At 35.8% G+C, this 23,321-nt stretch overlaps 2 protein-coding genes across 5 annotated transcripts in view; both read right to left on the bottom strand.

Moving 5' to 3' along the window:
* The window catches only part of LOC123870278 (organic cation transporter protein-like), a 41,299-nt gene extending 25,385 nt beyond the window's left edge, over positions 1-15,914 (bottom strand). For 2 of the 4 annotated variants that reach the window (XM_045913507.1, XM_045913511.1), the window contains exon 1: positions 15,538-15,914. The gene's annotated coding sequence lies outside the window, so the exon portion shown is untranslated. Of the gene's footprint in view, positions 1-543; positions 879-15,537 lie in introns of those variants that run through there. The other 2 variants (XM_045913508.1, XM_045913509.1) reach the window with 2 other exon arrangements.
* Positions 15,915-17,502: 1,588 nt separating this feature from the next.
* LOC123870460 (organic cation transporter protein-like) lies at positions 17,503-22,057 on the bottom strand. Its single transcript, XM_045913785.1, has 6 exons — positions 21,846-22,057; positions 20,369-20,597; positions 19,779-20,034; positions 18,748-19,389; positions 18,165-18,346; positions 17,503-17,994 (listed from the first exon to the last, which is right to left on the bottom strand). Exons 1-6 carry the CDS (start codon positions 22,055-22,057, stop codon positions 17,830-17,832), a joined length of 1,686 nt encoding a protein of 561 aa, XP_045769741.1. The 3' UTR covers positions 17,503-17,829.
* Positions 22,058-23,321: the final 1,264 nt, after the last annotated feature.

Genomic DNA, 23,321 nt, shown 5'->3' with positions numbered 1-23,321 from the left:
TAATCATTGAATATTCAAAAACATTTAATTCTTTTATAGTTGAAGTAGGTTTTTAGGGTTCCGTACCTCAAAAGGAACCCTTATAGGATCACTTTGTTGTCTGTCTGTCTGTCTGTCAAGAAACCTATAGGGTACTTTTTGTTGACCTAGAATCATGAAATTTGGCAGGTTAGGTAGGTCTTATAGCACAAGTACAGGAATAAATCTGAAAACCGCGAATTTGTGGTTACATCATTTAAAAAAATTAAAACGCGTTTCAATTTTCAAAGTAAGGTAACTATACCAAGTGGGGTATCATATGAAAGGGATTTACGTATACATTCTAAAACAGATTTTTATTTATTTTTATGTATGATAGTTTTTATGTTTGATTTATCGTGCAAAATGTTGCAAAAAATACCCGAGTACGGAACCCTCAGTGCGCGAGTCTGACTCGCACTTTTATTAATCAACATTGATTAAACCATTGATTTTGAAAGAGCCATGTAGGGGTGGCTCTTTCAAAGGTTTTGTTTATTCTAGGGATTAAACAATATAACTCACGTTCTTTATACGTAGATTTGAATGTGGAACTGGCTTTTTCTTCTCTTATTTTTAGATTTTTCTGCCTAAAATGGCCGGTATATTTTTCCAGTACTTAGATCTAGAGCTAGGCTGCACTGCCAAAGCCCGTGTTTTCGGACCAAGTACCGTTATTGATCTAATCCGTCATGAGAGAACATTTACTGATGAAAGTGTTTAATCGCTTTGTCTCTTACTGATAACAGTTACCACATTGTCATTTGTGGTGAGGTAATGACCCGGCGAAAGTTATGTAACTTAAGTAACACATTAATTAGGTTATCTTCATTCATATTTTATTTGAAAAAAAAAAAATGCAGATCAGAAGTTTTCCTATTTTGTTCTTAGCAATGTGTTTTTAATCCCCGACCCAAAAAGGGGTGTTATAAGTTTGACGTGTGTATCTGTGTATTTGTCTGTGAAATCGTAGCTCCTAAACTGGTCAACCGATTTTAATTTAGTTTTTTTTTGCCTGAAAGGTGGCTTGATCGAGAGTGTTCTTAGCTATAATCAAAGAAAATCGGTTCAGCCGTTTGAAAGTTATCAGCTCTTTTCTACTTATTACTGTAACCTTCACTTATCGGGCGTGTTATAAATTTTAAATTTACACTTGTTATATCGAAAAATTTGTTATATTTAACCGCGAAAATGAAATAAAACCTATTTCACTCAGGAATAATGTAGCTTTCTACTGACGAAAGAATTTTCAAAATCGGTTTTGTAGTTCCTGAGGTTACTTCCTACAAACAATCAAACAAACTTACAACCTCTTTAAAATATTAGTATAGATAATAATCTGATCGGATGCAATACTGAAACAAGGGAGTATCCCATTGGAGTAATTACCATGAAAATGTTATTCACCTATTATTTTAACGATAAACCATAATATTATTATTGTTTCAATATCTTACAATACCTAAAAATTGAAAATATTTATTTTAATGTTTGTTATAATTAAAAATTGTATAAATTAACCGCGTCTATATTGTACTGAGGGAATTTACCAAAAATACAATGGCAAAGCTGTGACATGGTTTTATGTTACGAGTATTTACATGAAATGAGCTGACATACATACTTTTCAATTTTAAACTATTTACATTGTTTTGGTGAACAATGTATTTTTTCAGCGGTATCATTATCATCATCATCGTTTTGTCCCATTACCAGTCCACTACTGAGAACAGGTATCCTTTCAGAATGTGAACGTTGGCCAAGTTCGGATTACACGAATGAAGGAAAAAGTCCGAAAACCGGTAATTTGTGGTTACATCACAAAAAATTAAATTCTGTTCATGAACAAATAATTAGTAAGTATTTTCAATTTTTAAAGTATGATAACTATACCAAGTGGGGTATTATATGAATGGGCTTTCCCTGTACATTCTAAAAAAAAAAAAAAATATTTTTATGGATAATAGTTTTTGATTTATCGTGCAAAATGTCGAAAAAATACCCGAGCGCGGAACCCTCGGTGTGTGAGTCTGTCTCTCACCTCGCCGGTTTTTTTATTACAGTCACCGTGACATTATATCACGAGTCACATAAATGGTTAATTACAGCACAAGTGAAATAAAACATCAATGCACTAGTAATATCAATGGTAAACTAACACTCAAAAAGAGATTTCATCATTTTTTGATTTCAAACTCGATTGAAACGTAACTAGTAGCCAATACATAACGACTTATACAAGATGGCTATTGTGTGAATGAATCACATGCTATTGAATAACTTGCACCGGCAAAGCCGTGCCGCCAAGTGATAGCGTTCTGGTACGATACCGGGTAGAAACCGATCAGTATGGGTTTAATGAAACTCCCATCCAAGTTAGCCCGCTTCATCTTAGACTGCATCATCACTTACCACCAGGTGAGATCGCTGTCAACTCCGAAACGTTAGAGGTGCGTTCCCGGGGATCGAACCCCCGACCTCCGAATGGGAGGCGGACGTCCTAACCACTAGGCACAGCTTCATATAGAATTAGTAAAGGTACTTGTTAGTAATGCGTCACATTTTAATACTCTTTCGGTGTGTTGACAATACTTTTCTGTGAACCATTATTTCAGAATAATGTTGTCACAAGTGTTTGAGAATAATTTTAAGACTATGTACTTATATTGAATAGTGGTATTCAAAGTAATAATAATTACCTAGTAACTCTCTTTGACGATGTAGGTACGTACGTACCTAGGTACGTCAGTAGTTTTAATGTTTTCAAAATGCAAAGGATAAATCGCTGATTTACAAAATTAATAGAAAATAGGATTTTGAATAGGGTCACAATAATTATACCTACCATGACTATTTCATGTTGTACCTATTGACCATTTTGTAACATGTGTATTTAATCATTTATTAGATTATCACACTAATATTATAAAGGCGAAAGTTTGTGTGTATGTGTGTGTGTGTGTGTGTATTTTTGTTACTCCTTCACGCAAAAACTACTTGACGAATTCGGCTGTTTGGAATGGAAATAGATAATATCGTGGATTAGCGCGTAGGCTACTTTTTATCACGGAAAATCAAAGAGTTCCCACGGGATTTCAAAAAACCTAAATCAACGCGGGCGAAGTCGCGGGCATCGACTAGTTTTTCATATATTTTAATAAGGTAAGTCATAGTCGTTAGATAATTATGTACCTAATAGGTATAACGTAGCTGAATATTAAAAATTAATTATTAATTAAACATGTTGGTATGTATGTTTTAAATAACTGGATCCACATCAACGCCTGACGGAAATGTCCTTAGAAGACTTTTATTATTTAGCTTTAAGAGGAGTCTCTCCGTCACTTGCTTCATACAAACGTAGTTCCAATTTCATTTGAATATTAAGCAACCAAAGTAAATGAAATTTTGCAGACATATTATAGAAACTAATATTTATGTCTGTGGTTTTCCAGATTTCTGTTAAAATATTCGGTTTCAAAGTTACACGGTCTTAAAATTTTACATACAGATCATTGAGCCCCTATAATTTTAAAACTACATACTTATTATTTTTAGAAAAATCCAAAACACCACAAAATCTGCAAAATTTCATGGACTTTGGTTGCTTAATATTCAAATTAAATTGCAACTACGATTGTATGAAGCGAGTGACGGAGAGAGCCCTGTTAATTAAGATCTAAACTATTTCAAAGTTACATGCTGTTAACTAAAATAAACCTATTTTAGATGCGATTAAAATCCACGCTCTAAAGAGCGTGAGTGATAAATCTATCAAAATGAAAAAACTAATAAGCACCTTAAAATAATACGTATCATTATATTTCATGAATAAAATGTAGCGCTTGGTAGATTATATTATTCATTTATTTGAATATGTAGGTGAAGTTGTTTTAATGTTACCAGCTTTTGTCGGCGTGATATAATTCATAGCCTGTACTCTGTGCCTGTACTCTATCCACGGAGAGAAGTTACGATAGCGCTCTCTCTATTACCTACCATTCAAATGACAGAGACAAAAATCTCAGTAGGCGCTAACCATTTTGAGTCACCATCGAGTCACATAAGAAACTATGTTCTCGAATTGAATTTCGAATGTTTTTTCAAAACATATAATTATTGTGATCGGTTGGTGACTCAAAATGGTAAACGCCAACTGATATTTTCGTCTCTGTCATTTGTACTGGATTGCGTAACAGAGAGAGTTGCTAACTTCTTTTAGTGAATAGAGTATGACACTTGGAGATAATACAGCTCTATCAGTGAAAGAATTTTCATAATCGTTTTTTTTTTTAATTTATAGACTAGCGCTTGGCTGCAATCAGACATTCTGGCAAGTGATGATGCAGCCTAAGATGAAGCGCGCTTGCCTAGAAGATGCCTATTCACTGTTGACTTGAAGGTACCCATATTAAAATTGGAGCGATATGATGCCGAAAGGGCGTTCCATATCCTTCATAAGGATAATTATAGGTAGGTAGGTAGTTTATGAAGCAAAATCATACAAACAATAAAATAACTTAAAATGATAGGGTGAAACAATACAGACAGTAAACAGTGAGTAAGCAATTCTAAAGAAAGTATGATGAATGACTATTACCTAGCTAAACACAGTACTAGTAAGTAATATTGTTATTTTTAGGGTTCCGTACGCAAATGTCCGTCTGTCCGCGTGTCACAGGTCTCTAGCTCGTAGACGAATTAATGAGTTACAAACCTGAAAGGTATTTGGTGTAAAACGTTGACCCAAAACCAAAATTGAATTACAAACAATTAAATTATTTTTCAGGATTGATGGTGAAAAAGGAGCTGGACTTTTTTTTCTCACCTTAGCATGGGGGTATCATTGTGTAGAGTTCATTGGATCTAAGTACGAATAATTTTAATTTTTTTTATCAAAGTTGTCAGTTTTAGACCATTTTTTGACGGAGGCTATCTCAAAAACATGAAATAGTCTGTAACTAAGCTGTGACCAAAACAAACGAACATTTTTTGGGGTTTTCTTTCACGGTTTACAACTGCGATATTCTAGCTCGAAAAAGAAATATTTCATACACCCAAAATATGTACGAAACCCTAAAAGAGCGAGGCCTGGCTCGCACTTGACCAGTGCCATCTATTCTGTGACTGTAGTGCACGGAGCACATTACTTTATCATGAAATAATTGTAATTGTACCTAACTATCAATTTAACCATAAAAGATCTGTATACAGTGAATTGACTGTATCTCTACGGAGCAGGATACTTAGCATTATTACGTATTATCTATTTAATTTTTATTTTAACGTACCTATGTCTTCTCTTATTTTTTTGGGATTTTAGAGATAAGATAATAATGTACGAACATAACCAAAGGGAGGTAGGTAGGTCAGAGATCAGAGAGCTAAAACGAAAGACAGACTTTACAACTGTCCTGCCCTGCAAAATCTGTACTATGCTGCGCAAGGCAGCTGCGCGACAGCAGACGCTTTACCCATAGGTATATAGAGCATACTTTGACTTCGCTTAGACTTAAGTTTCGGTTAAAACGAGACAGATTTATGTCGGCGATATAACGCTATCTCATTTTAACAGTCTTAGCCCTGAGCAAAGTCAAAGTACGCTGTATAGATCTTGGCCATAGATTTGCAGTGCGATCACATGGTACGCATGCGGCCTGACTCGCGCTATCGAAATGTTTACAAAACAAGAATTGTTCGCGCCTTCGCATCGGTTTCATTTGTATAAACAACGGATATTGCATAGAAAATGAATTTCCTACAAAGAGCTATTATTGTATTTTTAACCAACATCCAAAAAAGTAACCCCAGTCAAATGCGAGTCAGAGCTGCTACCTAACACTTTTCTTTGGGATTTTTAACCACAAATTCACAGTTGTCGGATTTCCGCACAAATAAAGGAAAAAACCGAAAACCGTGTGCTACAACACAAAAAAAATTAACGATTGGTGTTTCCGCCCAAATTAGTTTACATCTAGAAGGCGCTGTCCGTTAACTCGCAAATTTTTACTAAGTATACTTATTTGAGACGTCTTGTACAATGCTGCGGAACCCTTCATATGTGAGTTCGATTCGCACTTAGGCGGTTTTTCTTATAATGTAAACCCCTAATAAGAAATGCCACTCGAACGAAATCGAGGACGGTCTGCTAGTTATTATTAAAATGCATAAAATATATCAGTTTTGTTATTTTAAAATGAATATAAGTATACGTAGTTATGTAAATTTAGTATTGTTTTATTAGTTTTATTTTATTATTATGATCAATTATATTATGTTCATTTAAATTTTTGTAACTATGTTAGGATTACCGTCCGGAATGTGTAGCGACGTCATAACTAAGTTATAATAAATCAACGTAAGTAACTTGCAATTCTGCATGTAGGTTTATTCTTTATATGACTTTGTTAGCTTTTGCCCGCAACTTTGAGCGAGTATTATAATGTTAATACACTTGGATATAAACGTCTGATTTTTGTTACTTTACAGTAGACTGTAGAGTGAGTCTTAAAAAATCTTAAAAGTGAGTTACGATGTTTTTCCTTGCAGGTGTCGATGTAGCTCTGTCTATCAGTGAAAGAATCCATACTAATATTATAAATGCGAAAGTGTGTCTGTCTGTTACCTTTTCACGGCCCAAAAGTTTAACCGATTCTAACGAAATTTGGTACAGAATTAGCTTATATCCCGGGGACGGACATAGGCTACTTTTTATCCCGGAAAATCAAAGAGTCCCCACGATTCCTATAGACCAATCCGCTTAACCGATTTGTCTGTTTGGTACCGAGATAGCTTGCGTCCATGTTTTTGACATAGACAACTTTTTATCCCGGAAAACCAAACAGTTCCCACGGGATTTCCAAAAACCTACATCCACGCGGACGAAGTCGCGGGCATCCTCTAGTTTACAATAATTGATTCCTTAGTTTCGAAGATTACTTCAATATTAGTAAGCATAGAGTACAGACTGAATGACGGACGGGTCCCATTTTCTAGGAAATCAGGGGGCACGGCAGTGCCCCCGCCAAGACGAGCCAAACGGCGGCCGGGGCGCTACGTACCTTTTTCTCGAAGTGTTTCGCCGTTTTTTCGACCCGTCATAACTTCGGTCTGGATGACGCTAGAAAGCTGAAATTTTCAGTATAAAGTGTCCTCACCAAATTTACCAAATATACCAAGTATCAAATATCTAGCTTTTATGGTTACAGATTTATTGATACCTAAAATACGCCGATTTCGTCCCTCACTGATGATCATCAAAACCTCTACTCAAAACCTCTAAGGTACTTCCCGAAGTCCTAGAAGACTGAATTTTGGTATGTAGACTAGAAATTGACTACAAACTACAGGAAAATTAAGAAATTGGAAATGCCCCCCCTCTACGCCTCTTAAGGGTGAAGCAAATCTGTAAATTCTGTCGCTAGAATGCTGATATTTTCAGGATAAGATGTCCTTGGCAGATTTATTAAACGCATTGAGTATCAATTGTCTAGCTTTTATAGTTTCAGATTTATTGACAGTCAAAACTTCTAGTCTGTAATTCTAGGGTACTTCCCGAAGTCCTAGAAGACTGAAATTTGGTGTGTACACTATAAATTGCATACAAACTACAGGAAAATTAAGAAATTCAAAATTTTCCCCCTCCACTCCCACGTATGGGGGAAGCAAATTATTTATAAAGTCTATCGCTAAGAATGCTGATATTTTCAGGATAATATGTCCTTGACAGACTTATCAAACTTACCAAGTATCAATTGTCTACCTGTTACGGTTTCAGATTTATTGCCATTCAAAACCCCTTTAGTCAAAAGTTCTAAAGTACTTCCCTAAGTCCTAGAAGACTGAAATTTGTTATGTAGGCTAGGGATTTCATTCAAACAACAGGAAAATAAACTTTTCCCAGTCTGTACATTTAAAAAATGTGTTTCCTGAAGTCCTAAAAGACTAAAATTTGATATATCTGCTTTAAAATTGAGTTGCAAGATTCCACTCAAACAAACATAGTTACATACATTGCAAGTGGAATAAAAGCTTTTAAAAAAAGAGGTAACGATAGAGAGCGGGCCATGAAAATGATGTAGGTACCTACAAAAAATAGATCCAAAAAAAAAAATCTAGGGCACCTGCCAAAAAGAAATGAAATCCCACCAAAAACATTTCATGTAAAATATTGCCAAGACTCACAAGTTCATAATGCTTTCACTGTTAAAAAGTTATGAGATCTCTAGTAGAGCCAAGCCCCTAGCTGAGCTTAGAATTTCGCTGCCCATGGGACCTATCCCAAGTCCAAAGTATATAGCTCTTAAATGCTCTTAAGTATATCACATTTATAACAATAAAGAACAAATAACTCTACTTACAAGCTCTGATTCTACAAACCCTAAATCTTGGTTAAAAAAGTACGGCTTGGCCGTTTAATGTTCGTAAAACTATTACATGACATAACATATTATATTAAGGTCATAAGGAATAGTTTGTTCGACAATTACTAATTTGTATTATACTTCATGATTGTCGCACAAGCTATTCCGGGCTTAAATATCATATCAGATAAAAGTACCACGAACATTAAACGGCCAAGCCGTCCTTTTTTAACCAAGATTTAGGGTTTGTAAAATCAGAGCTTGTAAGTAGAGTTATTTGTTCTTTATTGTTATAAATGTGATATACTTAAGAGCATTTAAGAGCTATATACTTTGGACTTGGGATAGGTCCCATGGGCAGCGAAATTCTAAGCTCAGCTAGGGGCTTGGCTCTACTAGAGATCTCATAACTTTTTAACAGTGAAAGCATTATGAACTTGTGAGTCTTGGCAATATTTTACATGAAATGTTTTTGGTGGGTTAATCTTACAGGTAGGTACAGTCAGCAACAAAGCTAGCAACAAATCCCGCCAGTACAATCGACTACATTCTAGAATATGGATGTGTGCAACTTTGTTGCTGACTGTACATGACCAAAATATACCTTAGTACTTATATTTTGATACAGTTTAATTGTATGAAGTACAAAATACATAACATTTACACAGAGTCAAAGTCACGGTTGTACGCTCATTTAACAAAAACTGCGTGTCAAAAAAATAATTTCCGTTAAGAATTTGATAAAACAATATTAATAACATTAAGTACGGCGCTCTACATAATATTAGAGAATATTAGAGATTCATTACACTAAAGTCTTATCAAACAAGAATTAAACTTTCATTACACCTTCGCAATTAATTTAGCTGCACATTTTGAAATAATTACTTTTTTCGATGTTTCGTGAATCTTTTCTATGGAATGGTATTTCAAACAACCGTCAAGTGCGTGTTGGCTTTACACACGAAGGGTTCCGTACCATACCAAGAAATACCTAAGACTTCATTTTTTTTAATCTTCATTGCCGCCATTTTGATTTATTATCTTTGTTATAGAGGCAATTGAAATACACATTCTGGGACAACTCTACTGTTATTATGGGTCACGAGATACAGTCACACAAACGGACAGACGGTGGAGGCAGTTTGCGGCCTGACTGAAGGACAAACCAACAATAAACAAACTTTCGCATACTTATTTGTAATATTATGGGTAGTGACTATTGATAGCGCTCCGGATTTTCAGAATCTGAACTCCAAAATAATCTCACATGATCTCTGTATAATTTAACTTTTGGAGGTGGGCTAACGTACTAAGTTTAAACAAGTGCTCATAACTCAGTAAGTAAACAGACTTGACAAAGGGCAGTGGGTTCAATAGGCCAACCACGATATTAAAAGTGGATCAGCGATCCTAGTTATTTGTTTGTCCAGGCAAAATTAGGTAGGTAAATAATATATAACTATTAATTGGCGATGTCTTCACACGTCTTGCGCAAACATTTTTTACATTCTCTTTATTGTTATTGAAGTCAAAACTTCTGAGTCGTTTTGGGCAACTTCAAGATCACGTCACCAACACGCTAAACAAATTATAAAATTATAAATTTTAGGGTTCCTTAGGTAGATAGAGAACCCTAAAAATTAGGAAAAAAGAAATCCCTTAAGGATCCTTCGTTGCCTGTCTGTCTATCTGTCTGTCTGTCTGTCGTGTGTCTGCTTTACAGGTGAAAAAAAACATCTTGAGGAAACCTGCTTGCCTGTGAATTCTGCCTAATTTTCTCATAGGTATGTGAAACCTTGTAATCTGTATTTAACCAGCGTGGTAGTTTATGGCCTAACGCCTTCTCTTTCTGAAAGGGTCCCGTTCTCAGTAGTGTGCTGATCCTTCAGATGATGGTGGCTGTGTTCGAAGTTCGAACTTATGCCCCTTACAATTTCTTTTGGGCTAATAAATCCTGAATTAGTACCTAGTTACATATTAGCACTAATAGTAATTAGTATAGATACGAGTAGGTGTTACCTATTGGCTATTTGATAAAAGATCACCGACCCTTCCTATTAATAGAAATTCACTCTCTCTCGTCGGTGTAAAGTTTCTATATCTCTGCCACTAAACATTGTAGTAAGTAGTTTATCTTGTAGGTATACTAGCGTTGTGCCCCAGCTTCGCGCGGTTGCTATTGCTAATACTACTAAATGCGGTTTCAGGGTGGATATTTTGTTACATTTCAAAATCTCTCGAAAATTAGGTTCTCTCTCTAAAATAATAAGACAGCGTTTTCGAAAGCTCTTGACTTGATTTCTTCTGACATTATGAACTTTTATCGTCATATTTCAACATAATATAAACCGTGCTCTTGGATCATTCTATACATAATATTATATTGGTGAAAACTGCATTTAAATCCGTTGCGTAGTTTTAAAGATCTGAGCGTACAGAGAGACAGACGGCGAGAAGTGACTTTGTTTATATCTACTATGTAGAGATATCCTATGTACCTATAATAATAATCCCTACTTGCTTGCGCACGCGCATAATATTACGACTCGTACACAACACTGCACCCCGCCAAATAACTAATAATTAATTTTATTAGGTACATATTTTATGTAATGAACATTGTGCTTATTATCTCTATTAAAATAACTTTTCTTTTATGGAATTAAACTATCATTATCATCAGATTCAAGGTCTCCTTTCAGATTGAGTTTGGCCATTAAGTCCACCACACTGGCCAAGTGCGTACTGGCATCACACTAGGTATTAATAAAACCACAAGTGTAAATTTAAAATTTATAACACCCCCGACAAGCGAAGGTTACAGTAACTAGAAAAGAGCTGATAACTTTCAAACGGCTGCACCGATTTTCTTGGATTATAGCCAAGAACACTCTCGATCAAGCCACCTTTCAAACAAAAAAAACTAAATTAAAACCGGTTCATTAGTTTAGGAGCTACGATGCCACAGACAGATACACAGATACACACATCAAAATTATAACACCCCTCTTTTTGGATCGGGGATTAATAAAATCGTTGCTTTTGGAGCGCCACATAAACATAATAAAAATGAAAAACATTGTATAATGTAGCGTCTCGACTTATCCTCATTTAAAATAACTAATGATGTAAGTACTTTTAAGTGTGCCTAATTATTTTAATGGATTAATCAATTACTATGACATTAATTGTATTATAAACAATATTGCATCCAATAGACAATAATATGATTTTTACGACTATTATATAACTGATACTATTTCAGTGATAAAGTAAAAGTTAACTAACTTCTCATTAAATCCAATTAAACACGCTGATCTAACGAGATGCCCACAAAATCATATGATTTTATCATTAACTAACTTATGCTCGCGACTGCGTCCGCGTGGACTACACGGATTGCAAACCCCTATTTTACCCCCTTAGGGTTTGAATTCTCAAAAATCCTTAACGGATGTTTAACAGGGCTCTCTCCGTCACTCGTTTCATACAATCGTAGTTCCAATTTCATTTGAATATTAAGCAACCAAAGTCCATGAAATTTTGCAGAAATATTCTAGAAACTAATATCTGTGTCTGTGGTGTTTTAGATTTTTCTAAAAATATGTAGTTTTAAAATTACAGGGGCTCAAAGATTTGTATGAAAATTTTTAAGACCGCGTAACTTTGAAACCGAATATTTTAACAGAAATCTGGAAAACCACAGACATAGATATTAGTTTCTAGAATATGTCTGCAAAATTTCATGGACTTTGGTTGCTTAATATTCAAATGAAATTGGAACTACGATTGTATGAAACGAGTGACGGAGAGAGCCCTCTTAAATCATAATAGCTATCTGCATGCCAAACAGCCCGATCCGTCCAGAAGTCTGAGAATGTGCGTTGATAGATCACTCAGTCAGTTAGTCAGTCAGTCAGTCAATCACCTGTTTCTTTTATATCTTATTTAGACTAGATGATGTCCGCGCCTTGGCTCGCGTGGATTTACTTAGGTTTTAAAGGAATCCGTGGGAACTCTTTGATTTTGTGAGACAAAATATAAGTTTGTATCCAACCAACCACTATATTTCTGTTACAAATTGATCAAAATTGGTTAATTTAAAAGTCCCAGGCAACTTTTTCCGGGACGAAATTAGCCAATGTCTTTCTCTAGCATGCGAACTATCTTTATACCTTCGTCAGTGTAAATCAGTGATACAGATGGGCCGTGAGAAGCTAGGAGACAGACAGACAAATAAACAGATACACTTTCGCATTTATAATATTAGTATGGAAGTATGCATATTGATGATGAATAATCGATGTCGTAAATACACACGTCAAAGACCATAGTCTTCTTAGTTCTTGCTCTCATATACAAATCGAGGAATAAGTAATGAGAATATGATTGTTTAATTGTATTTATAGCTTAAAGAAAGGCACGTAACATCGACACATTATTTATCACACAAAAGGTACCTAACCTCCACACTGTCATGGGTACTATGGTTAAAAGATGGAGGGGGGACGAAATCGTGAAATGTTCATTTCCTGAGCACATTATTCGGAATATTAAAATACATAAACAATAAACATATTAAAATAACTAGCTGACGCCCGCGACTTCGTCCGCGAGAATTTAGATTATTCAAAACCCCGTGGGAACTTTGATTTTCCGGGATAAAAAGTAGCCTATGTGCTAATCCAAGATATTATCTATCTCCATTCTGAGTTTCAGCCAAATCCGTCCAGTGGTTTTGCGTGAAGGAGTAACAAACATACAAACACACACACATACACACAAACTTTCGCCTTTATAATATTAGTGTGATATGCCATCTCTATTCTTCTACGAAGGGATTCGTTAAGAAACTAAAGTGACCGATAAGGCTCTCAAGGCTATCTATCACGTTTGGATACTAAATGGAATAATAGAACACGTTGGCCTACTTAAAAAATCGGCCAAGTGTGACTCGGACTCGCACACAAAAGGTTCCGTACCATCGTACAAGATATTCCTACCTTCCTTCCTTCCTTTATCTAGAACTCTGCTAGTTAATAATGGTCTGGGCCATCTATATGTGATTTAGTGCATCAAATTCGTGATATAATCACAAATTCACGGTTATTAGATTTATTCCTTTACTTGTGCTATAAAACCTACCTACCTGCCAAATTTCATGGTCAACGGGAAGTAGACGGGACAGACGGACAGACAGACAGTCAGACAGACAACAAAGTGATCCTATTAGGGTTGCGTTTTCCTTTTGAGGCACAGAACCCTAAAAATTGACGATTTTACTGTAGGTACGAGTACCTCGTCCGATCCCTTAAAATGAAAATTGTTTGTTTTCAGAGTGAAGTGAGAAAAAAAAATTCGTTATCTATACAAAACGCCGAAGCTGTGAGAGTTCAATTTCACGGTAATTTATAACTTCTACACAATCTTAATGAGTTTAATAATAACTGGCTTATTGCTAACCAGTTATAGGTGCACTTAGTTGCTAGTTTATCATTCTTAGCTCTAGTCATTCATCCAGCTCCAGACATAATTAATATAATTATTAATTATTATTTTTTCTATCAAAAATTAAAAAAAAAAATTACACGTTACAATTGTTGGCTCCACCTTATGATCCGCACTATTTGGAGTCGGCACATGTCTTTTTCTTCTCCTCACTTAATCTATCATACGTCAACGCATTTTCCACCCCTTTTACACACATATTATCCTCTTTCACTCAATCCTTCCACCTTTTCTTTGGTCTTCCTCTCCTATCTCCCTTCCACATAGTTAGAACTTATAGCTTATAGGCGCTTTTTAGGGTTCCGTACCTCAAAAGGAAAAACGGAATCCTTATAGAATCACTTTGTTGTCTGTCTGTCTGTCTGTCTGTCGTGTCTGTCAAGAAGCCTATAGGGTAATTCCCGTTGATCTAGAATCATGTTTGGTAGGTAGGTAGGTCTTATAGCACAAGTACAGGAATAAATCTGAAGATTGCGAATTTGTGGTTACATATATATGTATCATTAAAAAAATGTGTTTTGATTTTCAAAGTAAGATAACTATACCAAGTGGGGTATCATATGAAAGGGCTTTACCTGTACATTCTAAAACAGATATTTGTTTATTTTTATGTATAATAGTTTTTGATTTATCGTGCAAAATGTTGGAAAAATACCCGAGTACGGAACCCTCAGTGGGCGAGTCTGACTCGCACTTGGCCGGTTTTCCTTATCTTGAAGAAAAGGTAAACAAATAGCTTCTCGCTGAAATGAGTAAGAGACGTAGGTACTATACGCGGACCATACGACCTTGTTCCTGCGAACTGACAATGGAATCATGATACCAGTGAAAAACCTGCCAACTGCGAGGCAGACTCGCCCACCGAGGATTCCGTACACGGGTATTTTTCCGACATTTTTAACGATAAACCAAAAATTATCATGCATTAAAATAAATAAGAATCTGTTTTAGAATGTACCTACAGGTAAAACCCTTTCATAATGATGATACCTCACTTGGTATAGTTATCTTACTTTGAAAATTGAAAATTCTAATTATTTATTCACAATTCATCACACATCATACATCACACATTTTATTTTATTTTTTTGTGATGTAACCACAACATTTTTTCTTTACTTGTGCTGTAAGACCTATCTATCTATCAAATTTCATGATTCTAGGACAACGAGAAGTACGTCTACCCTATATTAGTATATAGGTTTTCTAGACAGACACGACAGACGGACAGACGAACAGACAGATAAAGGGATCCTATTAGGGTTCCGTTTTTCCTTTTGAGGTGCGCAATCCTAAAAACCAACTGCAGAAGGTCAAAGCGCCGCGCCGCCCGCCGGCCGGGCAAACTGCGATTTCTGCGATTTATATAAAATCGAAGAAATATATCTTTTAAGCAAATTAAGCAAAAAGCAACTAAGGGTCTGAAAAAATCCTGACCTTCTAATTTTCTCCTTCTAAAAGCATTAATTATTTTCAAAAGGGATAACTTTCTTTTCCTAACTTGCGTAGGAATTAATTTAATGCAGTCTTTCAATTCGGTAGGCGTTTGAAAGGAAAAAATTAGTATTTTTATAACCCTTAGACGCTAATCCTAAAACATAGGAACGCCTGAACGTTCATATTATTATTTTTATTTAATTTTTACCTTAAAAAGTATTGATTAAAAGAAGATCCCCTGCTCAAAAATCTTCTTTTGAAACTTCATCACAATTTAATAACACAACACTATTACATTAAAGTTAACAAAAAATGTGTATTAACTAATAATATGTTAATTGTTGTAGTGTTTTTAATGGCTTTAAAATTTATTTATTAAGAGTGATTAAAATATGAAATTACTGAAATTGGATTATTTGACTTAAGCAAGTAAAAACTATATTTTATGAAATAAATGAAAATATAATTTTCAAATAATTAATTTCATAATTTTTTAACTCTATTTGTAATATTTCGCGCGCATGCGTGTTGAATCGCACTGCACGGTTAGCACTGAACTAGTGATGTGCTTGCGGGAATGTGTTGCACCCCCGTGGGTGTAAACATCATAACTGTAATTGAAACAGTATTGTTATAACGAAATGTGGAGAAATATTATATGGTTCATTATAATATACCATGTATGGCGTGGTTTTTCAGCGGTTCGCAGGTGACTCACTCTACGCTAGCAATAAGGTAAACAAAGAATAATTCAGGTGGCACACTTTAGCGTCTTCATAATATGGGAATGAGTGTAATATTTTATAATAAAATCCCACACTCAATTTTAGACTTGCTTTTACAAAAGTTTAAAAATCTATTAAAAGTATGCTCCTGGAAAAAGCATACCTACTATACAATCGAAGATGTAAATGATAAAAAATTAAATGAGTTTTTCTAATTTATGGCTATAATTATTATTATTTCAACAATGTTGTAACGCGACTCGTGCAATCTTCATAATGGAGCAATATTTCACTGTTTATTATTCATTGTACTTTATAGAGAGTAAACAAAAACAATTTTATTTTTACTTGAGTTTGTTTAAAAGTTATAAAAAACCAGCCAAGAGCGAATCGAACTCGCACACGAAGGGTTCCGTGTACAAGAAACCGCATTTTTATTTTATTTCTGTGATTTAACCATAAATTCACGATTGTCGCATTTTCCCTTTACTTGCACTATAAGACATTGTTAGTTGTTATTAGTAGTTGTAAGTACTTGTGATTCTAGTCAACGGGAAGTACCCTATAGATTTTGATTCCCTTGACGGATCTTGACGGAGGTGATTCTGTAAGGGTTCCATTTTTCTATAAAGATACGGAACGTACGTACATTACACTCTTTTACTTCTAATAGCAATCATATAAATTGAGGTTCAGGATCCTTTGTTGCTGTAGAAAGAATACAAACATAATGATAAAATAAAAATTTATTTAACATATCACCTTAATATTATATTACAAAATATTTGAACGTATTAATCCTTTTTTAACCGACTTCCAAAAAAGGAGGAGGTTCTCAATTCGTCGGAATCTTTTTTTTTTTTTTTTTTTTTTTTTTATTTTTTTTATATTTTTTATGTATGTTCCACGATTACTCAAAAACCCCTGGACCGATTTGGAAAATTTTTTTTTGTTTGAAAGGGTATACTGTGCAGGTGGTCCCATATAAATTTGGTGAAGATCTGATGAATATCTTCGGAGATGGAGAACAGAACTCCTCAATGCATAGGAGCAAATTGCTCGCGATCAGTGTAATAGCTTAGTAAACAGTAGGGTTTTAACTGGGCACAGCATATTATAGTACAGTGGGGCCACTAAAAATTGTGAAATAAAAAATTTTCAAAAGAAAAATAAAACCGACTTCAAAAACGACAAACACTAAAAAGTAAAAAATAACTTTTGTTTAGCTACACGTGTAATGTACCTAGGTATGAAGTCGGGCGAGCTTCACTCTTGGATTTCTAATTTTGTTTTAATATGCTCGCTCAACTTCATACCTAGGTACATTACACGTGTAGCTAAACAAAAGTTATTTTTTACTTTTTAGTGTTTGTCGTTTTTGAAGTCGGTTTTATTTTTCTTTTGAAAATTTTTTATTAATAATTAATTACTAAGAAACTTAAAACTGATCCAAAACAAAATGTTGATAACTGTTGAAAAATACTAAAAAGTATATAGCATCAGATCAGTTTGCAGAATTATTTTACCTACATAGACTTTCTATCGATAGATAGATCGATGGAAAGTCTATCGCAGGTAAAACTGGAAAAATTAAAACACCATAATCATCAAGCCCATCGCCGGTCCACTACTGAGAACGGGTCTCCTCAAATCCATCAGAAGGTGTGTAACGAACTGACACTGTCAATCGATTGAAATAGTATGACAGCTACAATGTATAATAACTATTTTCTGAATAACACAGATCGTGAGATGAGATTTGCCCACTTAAATAATTACACACGATGCTCAGTTTTCTTCTCGCCAATCACAGTAGCCTCCTCCATGGTGTCAGGGAGCCTGGTGCCGAGGGTCTCTGGGGCTAGGAGCACTAAAGCACCAGACAGTACGGACAATCCGCAGAACAACGCCGATGGGAAATTTTCAAAAAGCGCTGCACCCTGGAAAGTATAAAAAATAATGATTTTATATAAAAATAAAACAAAGGAAAGAGAAATTCTAAATGATGAATAGATTTTTAAAGATGAAGTAAAAAATGCGGACATAAAAACGCAGAAAACAGTTATTGATATTAGTTAAAAGAAAAAAGAGAATAAGTATAGTTCCTCACAAATGCTGGAGTGAGTGGAGCAACCATGGAACCTATTCGTCCGATCATAGACGAGAAGGCGAATAGAGTGTGTCTGTATCGAGTGGGGTAGATCTCAGAGGTGTATATGTACAAGGACATCATCACGACTGCTATGCTGAGCTTGCCGGTCAGGTACACCATCAAGGACAGGGCAAACATATCTGCAAAAAAACAAGATTCAAGAAAAAAAGAACATAAAGAAAAAAAAATATCGAGCCAATCATTAATCACAGATTAATACAAATAAAAACGAATGACTAGAGTCTAGCAAACGAAAGGAGAGTTTGGAAAAGCGCGGCAAATTCACAAAATATCAGTATGGCAGTTTCAAATTGGTCAGACCTGAAATAACCTAATTTCATACTTTAAAACTTCTTTATTTTCATTTCTGTTTTATGAAATAGCTAATTTCAGGCTTGTTATACTAATTTTATGGTCATAGTGTTATTTTTGAATTTGCCGCACTTTTCCAGACTCTACTTTCGTTGGCTAGACTTAATATTGTATGAATCAATATGAAAATATCTTTAGGTTGAACTATAACGGTTGAAAGGTAACTCACTTTGAGGCAAGAAAATATATCCCAATTGACAAGCGCCACATATCCAATAGGCGCCAATAAGAACAGGCTTCCTGCCGATTCTAGCCATTAGCACTACAGCTATCCAGTATCCGGGAATTTCTGCTGCAGCCACTGCCATGTAATTAAAATATCGATCGCCAGACATATTCACTGCATTGATCGTCATGCCGTAATAAACCAGAGCGCTCGTGAACCACCACACTGGCGATATGCAACATCTTGTGAGGATCGCTTTGTTCCGAAATACTAGTACTATCAGCCAAGGTTCCTGTGCTTTCATTTCTTTCTCTGAAGCCATTCGTATTTTCTCAGCTTCTGCATTTTCTTTCAACGCCTGTAGCGAGCGATCCGACAGTTGACGATTATTTACTCGAGCCACGTTTTTGAGAAATTCTGCAGCATCTTTATAACGACCCTTACTCAAATACCATCGAACAGACTCGGACATAATCCAAAAGTACGAAATAGTTATGAATTGTGGTACAAAAAGAGCGAGAGTCAAAGTTCTCCAGTTAGGGACGACCGAAGCCATAAGTGCCATAAGGACTTGACCGATTGAGAAGGAAGTGTTGATCATCGCTCCCGCGGCGACTCGGTATTCCGGCCCAACTAGTTCCATAACTGTAACAATAAATTGTGTCATATTTGTTAATATCATCTTATAAATCATTATTTAACATGACAAATGAGGTATGTAGTACCAAATAGCTGTTAGTGCCATAGATTTTTTAGTTGTTTCTGCTACTTGATAAACGTTTAAACAAACAGTCTTTCAAGTTCACAGAAATTTTCAACGAGTTTATTTTCGCAATCATCTTTCCAGGGTTACATTAGTTCTAAACAATTTTTTTAAGCCCTCATATTATCTGCCACGGCTAGCAAGCGTCGAGGTTCATCATTTTTTTGGTACATCTAAAACATCGGTACTATCCTCAGCTTGTCGGTATGTTACGGACATTATCTAGCAAGATCTAAGGTTTTGCAAATAATTAATTAAAATAAATTCGAACCTAAAATATAGGCACAGGAGAAGACGCCAGCTCCGAATGCAGCTTCAACGATCTCAGAAATTACAAAACCGTAGTAAGTATCTGCCCAGTAACGTACGGTGCCCAGCCACGCCGTGTTGACGGCGTTCAGGCTGAGCGCGAACCGGCGACCCCAGCGGTCAGACGTGAACCCCACGATGGGGAGGGCCAAGAAGACACCGAAGGTTCGTGCCGTGCCGATGAATGCTCGATGCCATTCATCACATGCCAATCCGTACTAAAACAAAATTTGAATCAAAAGTTTGCAAAGGTTTTCGATATAAATACGATGTTAATAAAATATCTTGTTTGAATCCACAGAATTCACCCACAACTAACGAAATTTTTTTCCGTACTGAAGAACTGGAAAAAAATAATTGCTCTCTGATGTAGAGTGGAGAGTTAAAATGTCTCTACAAACCTCCATTTACTCTTAGTAAACCCAAAAAGAGGAAAAAGACAAATCTCTTTTTCTTCAAGTGTTTTTACAAGGTCATTTGAAATATTTAAAGATATCTTTCAGTTTCTGGTAGTATTAAAAAAACTAGAGCTAATTTGAAAATTCAACTCACATCATAAACAACAGTGTTTGTGTTTTCATACACATATTCAGCGCATCTGACGGCCTTTTCTCGGTTAAACCATTCTGCAGGGCACATTACATTACTTCTGATAGTCTCATTGATAGAGTCAAAGCGAAAACAATCGTCAAAGGAGCCTCCATTCGCCGGCACAGCATTTGATATCCATGCAGGAGAGAATTCGGCAGCTTCCGAACCCTCACACTCTGGGATAAGACATCTGTATAAGAAAACAAAATAATTTTAGATTTTGTTCCGTGATAAATAACTCTCACTTTTCAGGTTCACGTTGTCACGTTTCAACCTGACAGAGGTTCAAAATGTTTTCCTATATGTAAGGTAGGCACAATAATACCTACCTGAATCATCAAAATCAGCCAAAACTAAAACCACAGGTGCGAGTATGAACCGTAGTTCGTGACATACTCGTAGGTAATAAATACCGTAGTATGGACGGACATTTTATGACTGTTCTACCTCATGCATCCTCAAATCTATTGGTTCGCTTAGTCACAACGTGGTGACTACGTACTGGACAAGTTCAAACACCTTTAACTAACTGCAATAACTAATAGGTACCTACTTACTAACTGCAGCTTTTTACGCTAACTAAAAATGGGCATGATATATGATAAGATAAGACTTATCTTCTATCTTCTATGTTCTATCTTGAAGGAAGTGCGGCCTATTCACAGATATGTACTAATATAAGTACGCTGGACCAACGTTTGCCGACCTGTTTTGAAACAACGAGCTGTTGGAGTCAAACAGTGCTAGAGTGGAGACCGCGTATAAGCAAGTGTAGTGTGGGACGCCCTCTAGCACGATAGATCGACGATATAAAGGGGCTGGTGGGAAGTATTGTAGCTAGATGAAGAAAGTTGAAGGCCGAATGTGGTGGCGCTCATTAGCGAGGCCTATGTCCAATATTGGAAGTCCGCGGGTTGATAATGGTGATTACTACATAGGTTTCTTTTTCCACAGGGAAATCCACGGTCTGCGATTCCACGCCACGGTCTTGCGCCGCCGCCATCCAGCGGCTTCCTGCGGCTCACCTGATGTCGTCCATCCACCTAGCGGAAGGTCTTCCAACGCTGAGCTTCCTGATGCGAGGTCGCCATTCCAGCACCTTGGGACCCCAACGCCTATCGGGTTTTCGAACTACGTGCCCTACACATTGCCACTTTAGCTTCCCCACCCGCTGACCTATATCAGTTATGGCAGAAAATGGAGGTTATTTTGGTTAGCTATATAAATTAGTTTTGGCCATGAAAAATCATAAATTTTGCAGTGTTTGAACTTCAAACCAAGAAATAACTTGCTAAGGTTGCACTTGGTTTCCCAATCTAAATAAAACTTCGCCTTGTCCTACATTTTTTCGAAGTTTTTGTTGATTATAATATGCAAACAGCGGCCAAAGATGAAGGGCTTTAAGGTACTCAGGTATGTAAGTAGGTATTACACTTACCTGGTTGCAATCCTCGCCGTGGTGAAGATGTACTCCGTGGCAGCCCACGCCACAAATATCATGACCACGACTGTCAGAGTTAAAGTTCTGATCTGATATCTCCCGAACTGGCCTATTTCTTCAACCAAAATGTTATCTAAATTCACTTTTCTATTCGGTGATTCTTTGATTGACTCACTAACATCTAGTTTTGCAGTTTTTTCCGCTGCCATCGTACAGTCTTGTCTATAATATTATTTGAATTGTATTTAAATATTGCCTGAACGAAATTTATGGATAACATAACGTCTCAATACAATGTAATTCAGAGATAATGTTCAGTGTTTGTACTGAAAAGTGAAAACCGGTCAAGTGCGAGTCGAATTCATACACGAAGGTACCATCGTACAAAAAAAAAACATTTTTTTTAATGTAACCATATATTCACGGTTTTCAAAGTTTTCCTTCCATTACCTGCCAAATATGATTCTAAGTCAATGGAAAGTAAGTTTATCGACAGACAACAAAGTGATCCTATAAGGGTTTCTATTTTCCTTTTGAGGTACGGAATCCTAAAAATACATTTTAAACAACAATATACATAACTACTTACTTACATGCATTTTAATTTGTTCATGGACGTATAAATACCTACTCATAACGAGTTGAAAACTTCAAACGCACCTAATTTTGTCAGTGCTATTCAATACGAGTTTCATTATCGTTCAGAATATTTTGCGAGTAAGGTTTATATTATGTTGTATTGTATCTCTACAATCATAATCTATACTAACTAATGAATAAAATTGGAGTGTCTGTCTGTAATTTCGAAATAACTACCTCATATTAAGCTCATATGGTTATTTGAACGATACCAACACTGAATCACACGTTTTTAAAATTTTTGTCTGTCTGTCTGTCTGTTTGAAAAGGCTAATCTTTGGAACGGCTGAACCGATTTTGACGGGGTTTTCACAGACAAGTAGAGGATTGATCAGGTAGTAACATAGGCTACTATAGGCTATATTTTTTAACCGACTTTCAAAAAGGGAGTTGTGTTTTTCTTCCTATGTACACCGAAATCTCCGAGATTTCTGAACAGATTTGCGTAATTTTTTTTTTAATCGATAGAGGAACTTTGTGACATTGTTTCATAAAAAAATTGGATTCCAACTCTTCAATCCTGATGCTACAGGGGACCTCACCATCAATACTGATGGGATTTAGAAACTGTCGGTTATAAATTGATCGATATTGAAGGTATCTGTACCAAGTAAAGACTTTGTCGTTGACCTCGAGGACCCAACTCCTCAACCCTGATGCTATAAGGAATTGCATTTCTAGATCCTGGTGATCCGTCGGGATTTTTAAAGGATCATCCGTTTAAATGTTTTTACGTGGTACAGAAACACGTTGCATTCCGGGGACGGGCTATTACGGATAGGCTACTTTTGTCCTGGGAAATCAAAAGTTCCCACGGGATTTCAGACCCTAAAT

Source organism: Maniola jurtina, chromosome 12 (genome assembly GCF_905333055.1).
Source record: "Maniola jurtina chromosome 12, ilManJurt1.1, whole genome shotgun sequence".
Taxonomy (NCBI): Eukaryota; Metazoa; Arthropoda; class Insecta; order Lepidoptera; family Nymphalidae; genus Maniola; species Maniola jurtina.
Note: the sequence above shows the minus strand (reverse complement) of the source record. Positions and strands in the feature narration are given on the sequence as shown.

Coding starts and splice junctions, on each gene's coding strand:
- LOC123870460 (XM_045913785.1), bottom strand. CDS start 22,057: ATGGCAGCGGAAAAAACTGCAAAACTAGATGTTAGTGAGTCAATCAAA. Junction 20,035..20,368: donor CAAACACTGTTGTTTATGAT/GTGAGTTGAATT, acceptor ATTTTGTTTTAG/TACGGATTGGCATGTGATGA. Junction 17,995..18,164: donor CTCCACTCACTCCAGCATTT/GTGAGGAACTAT, acceptor TATACTTTCCAG/GGTGCAGCGCTTTTTGAAAA.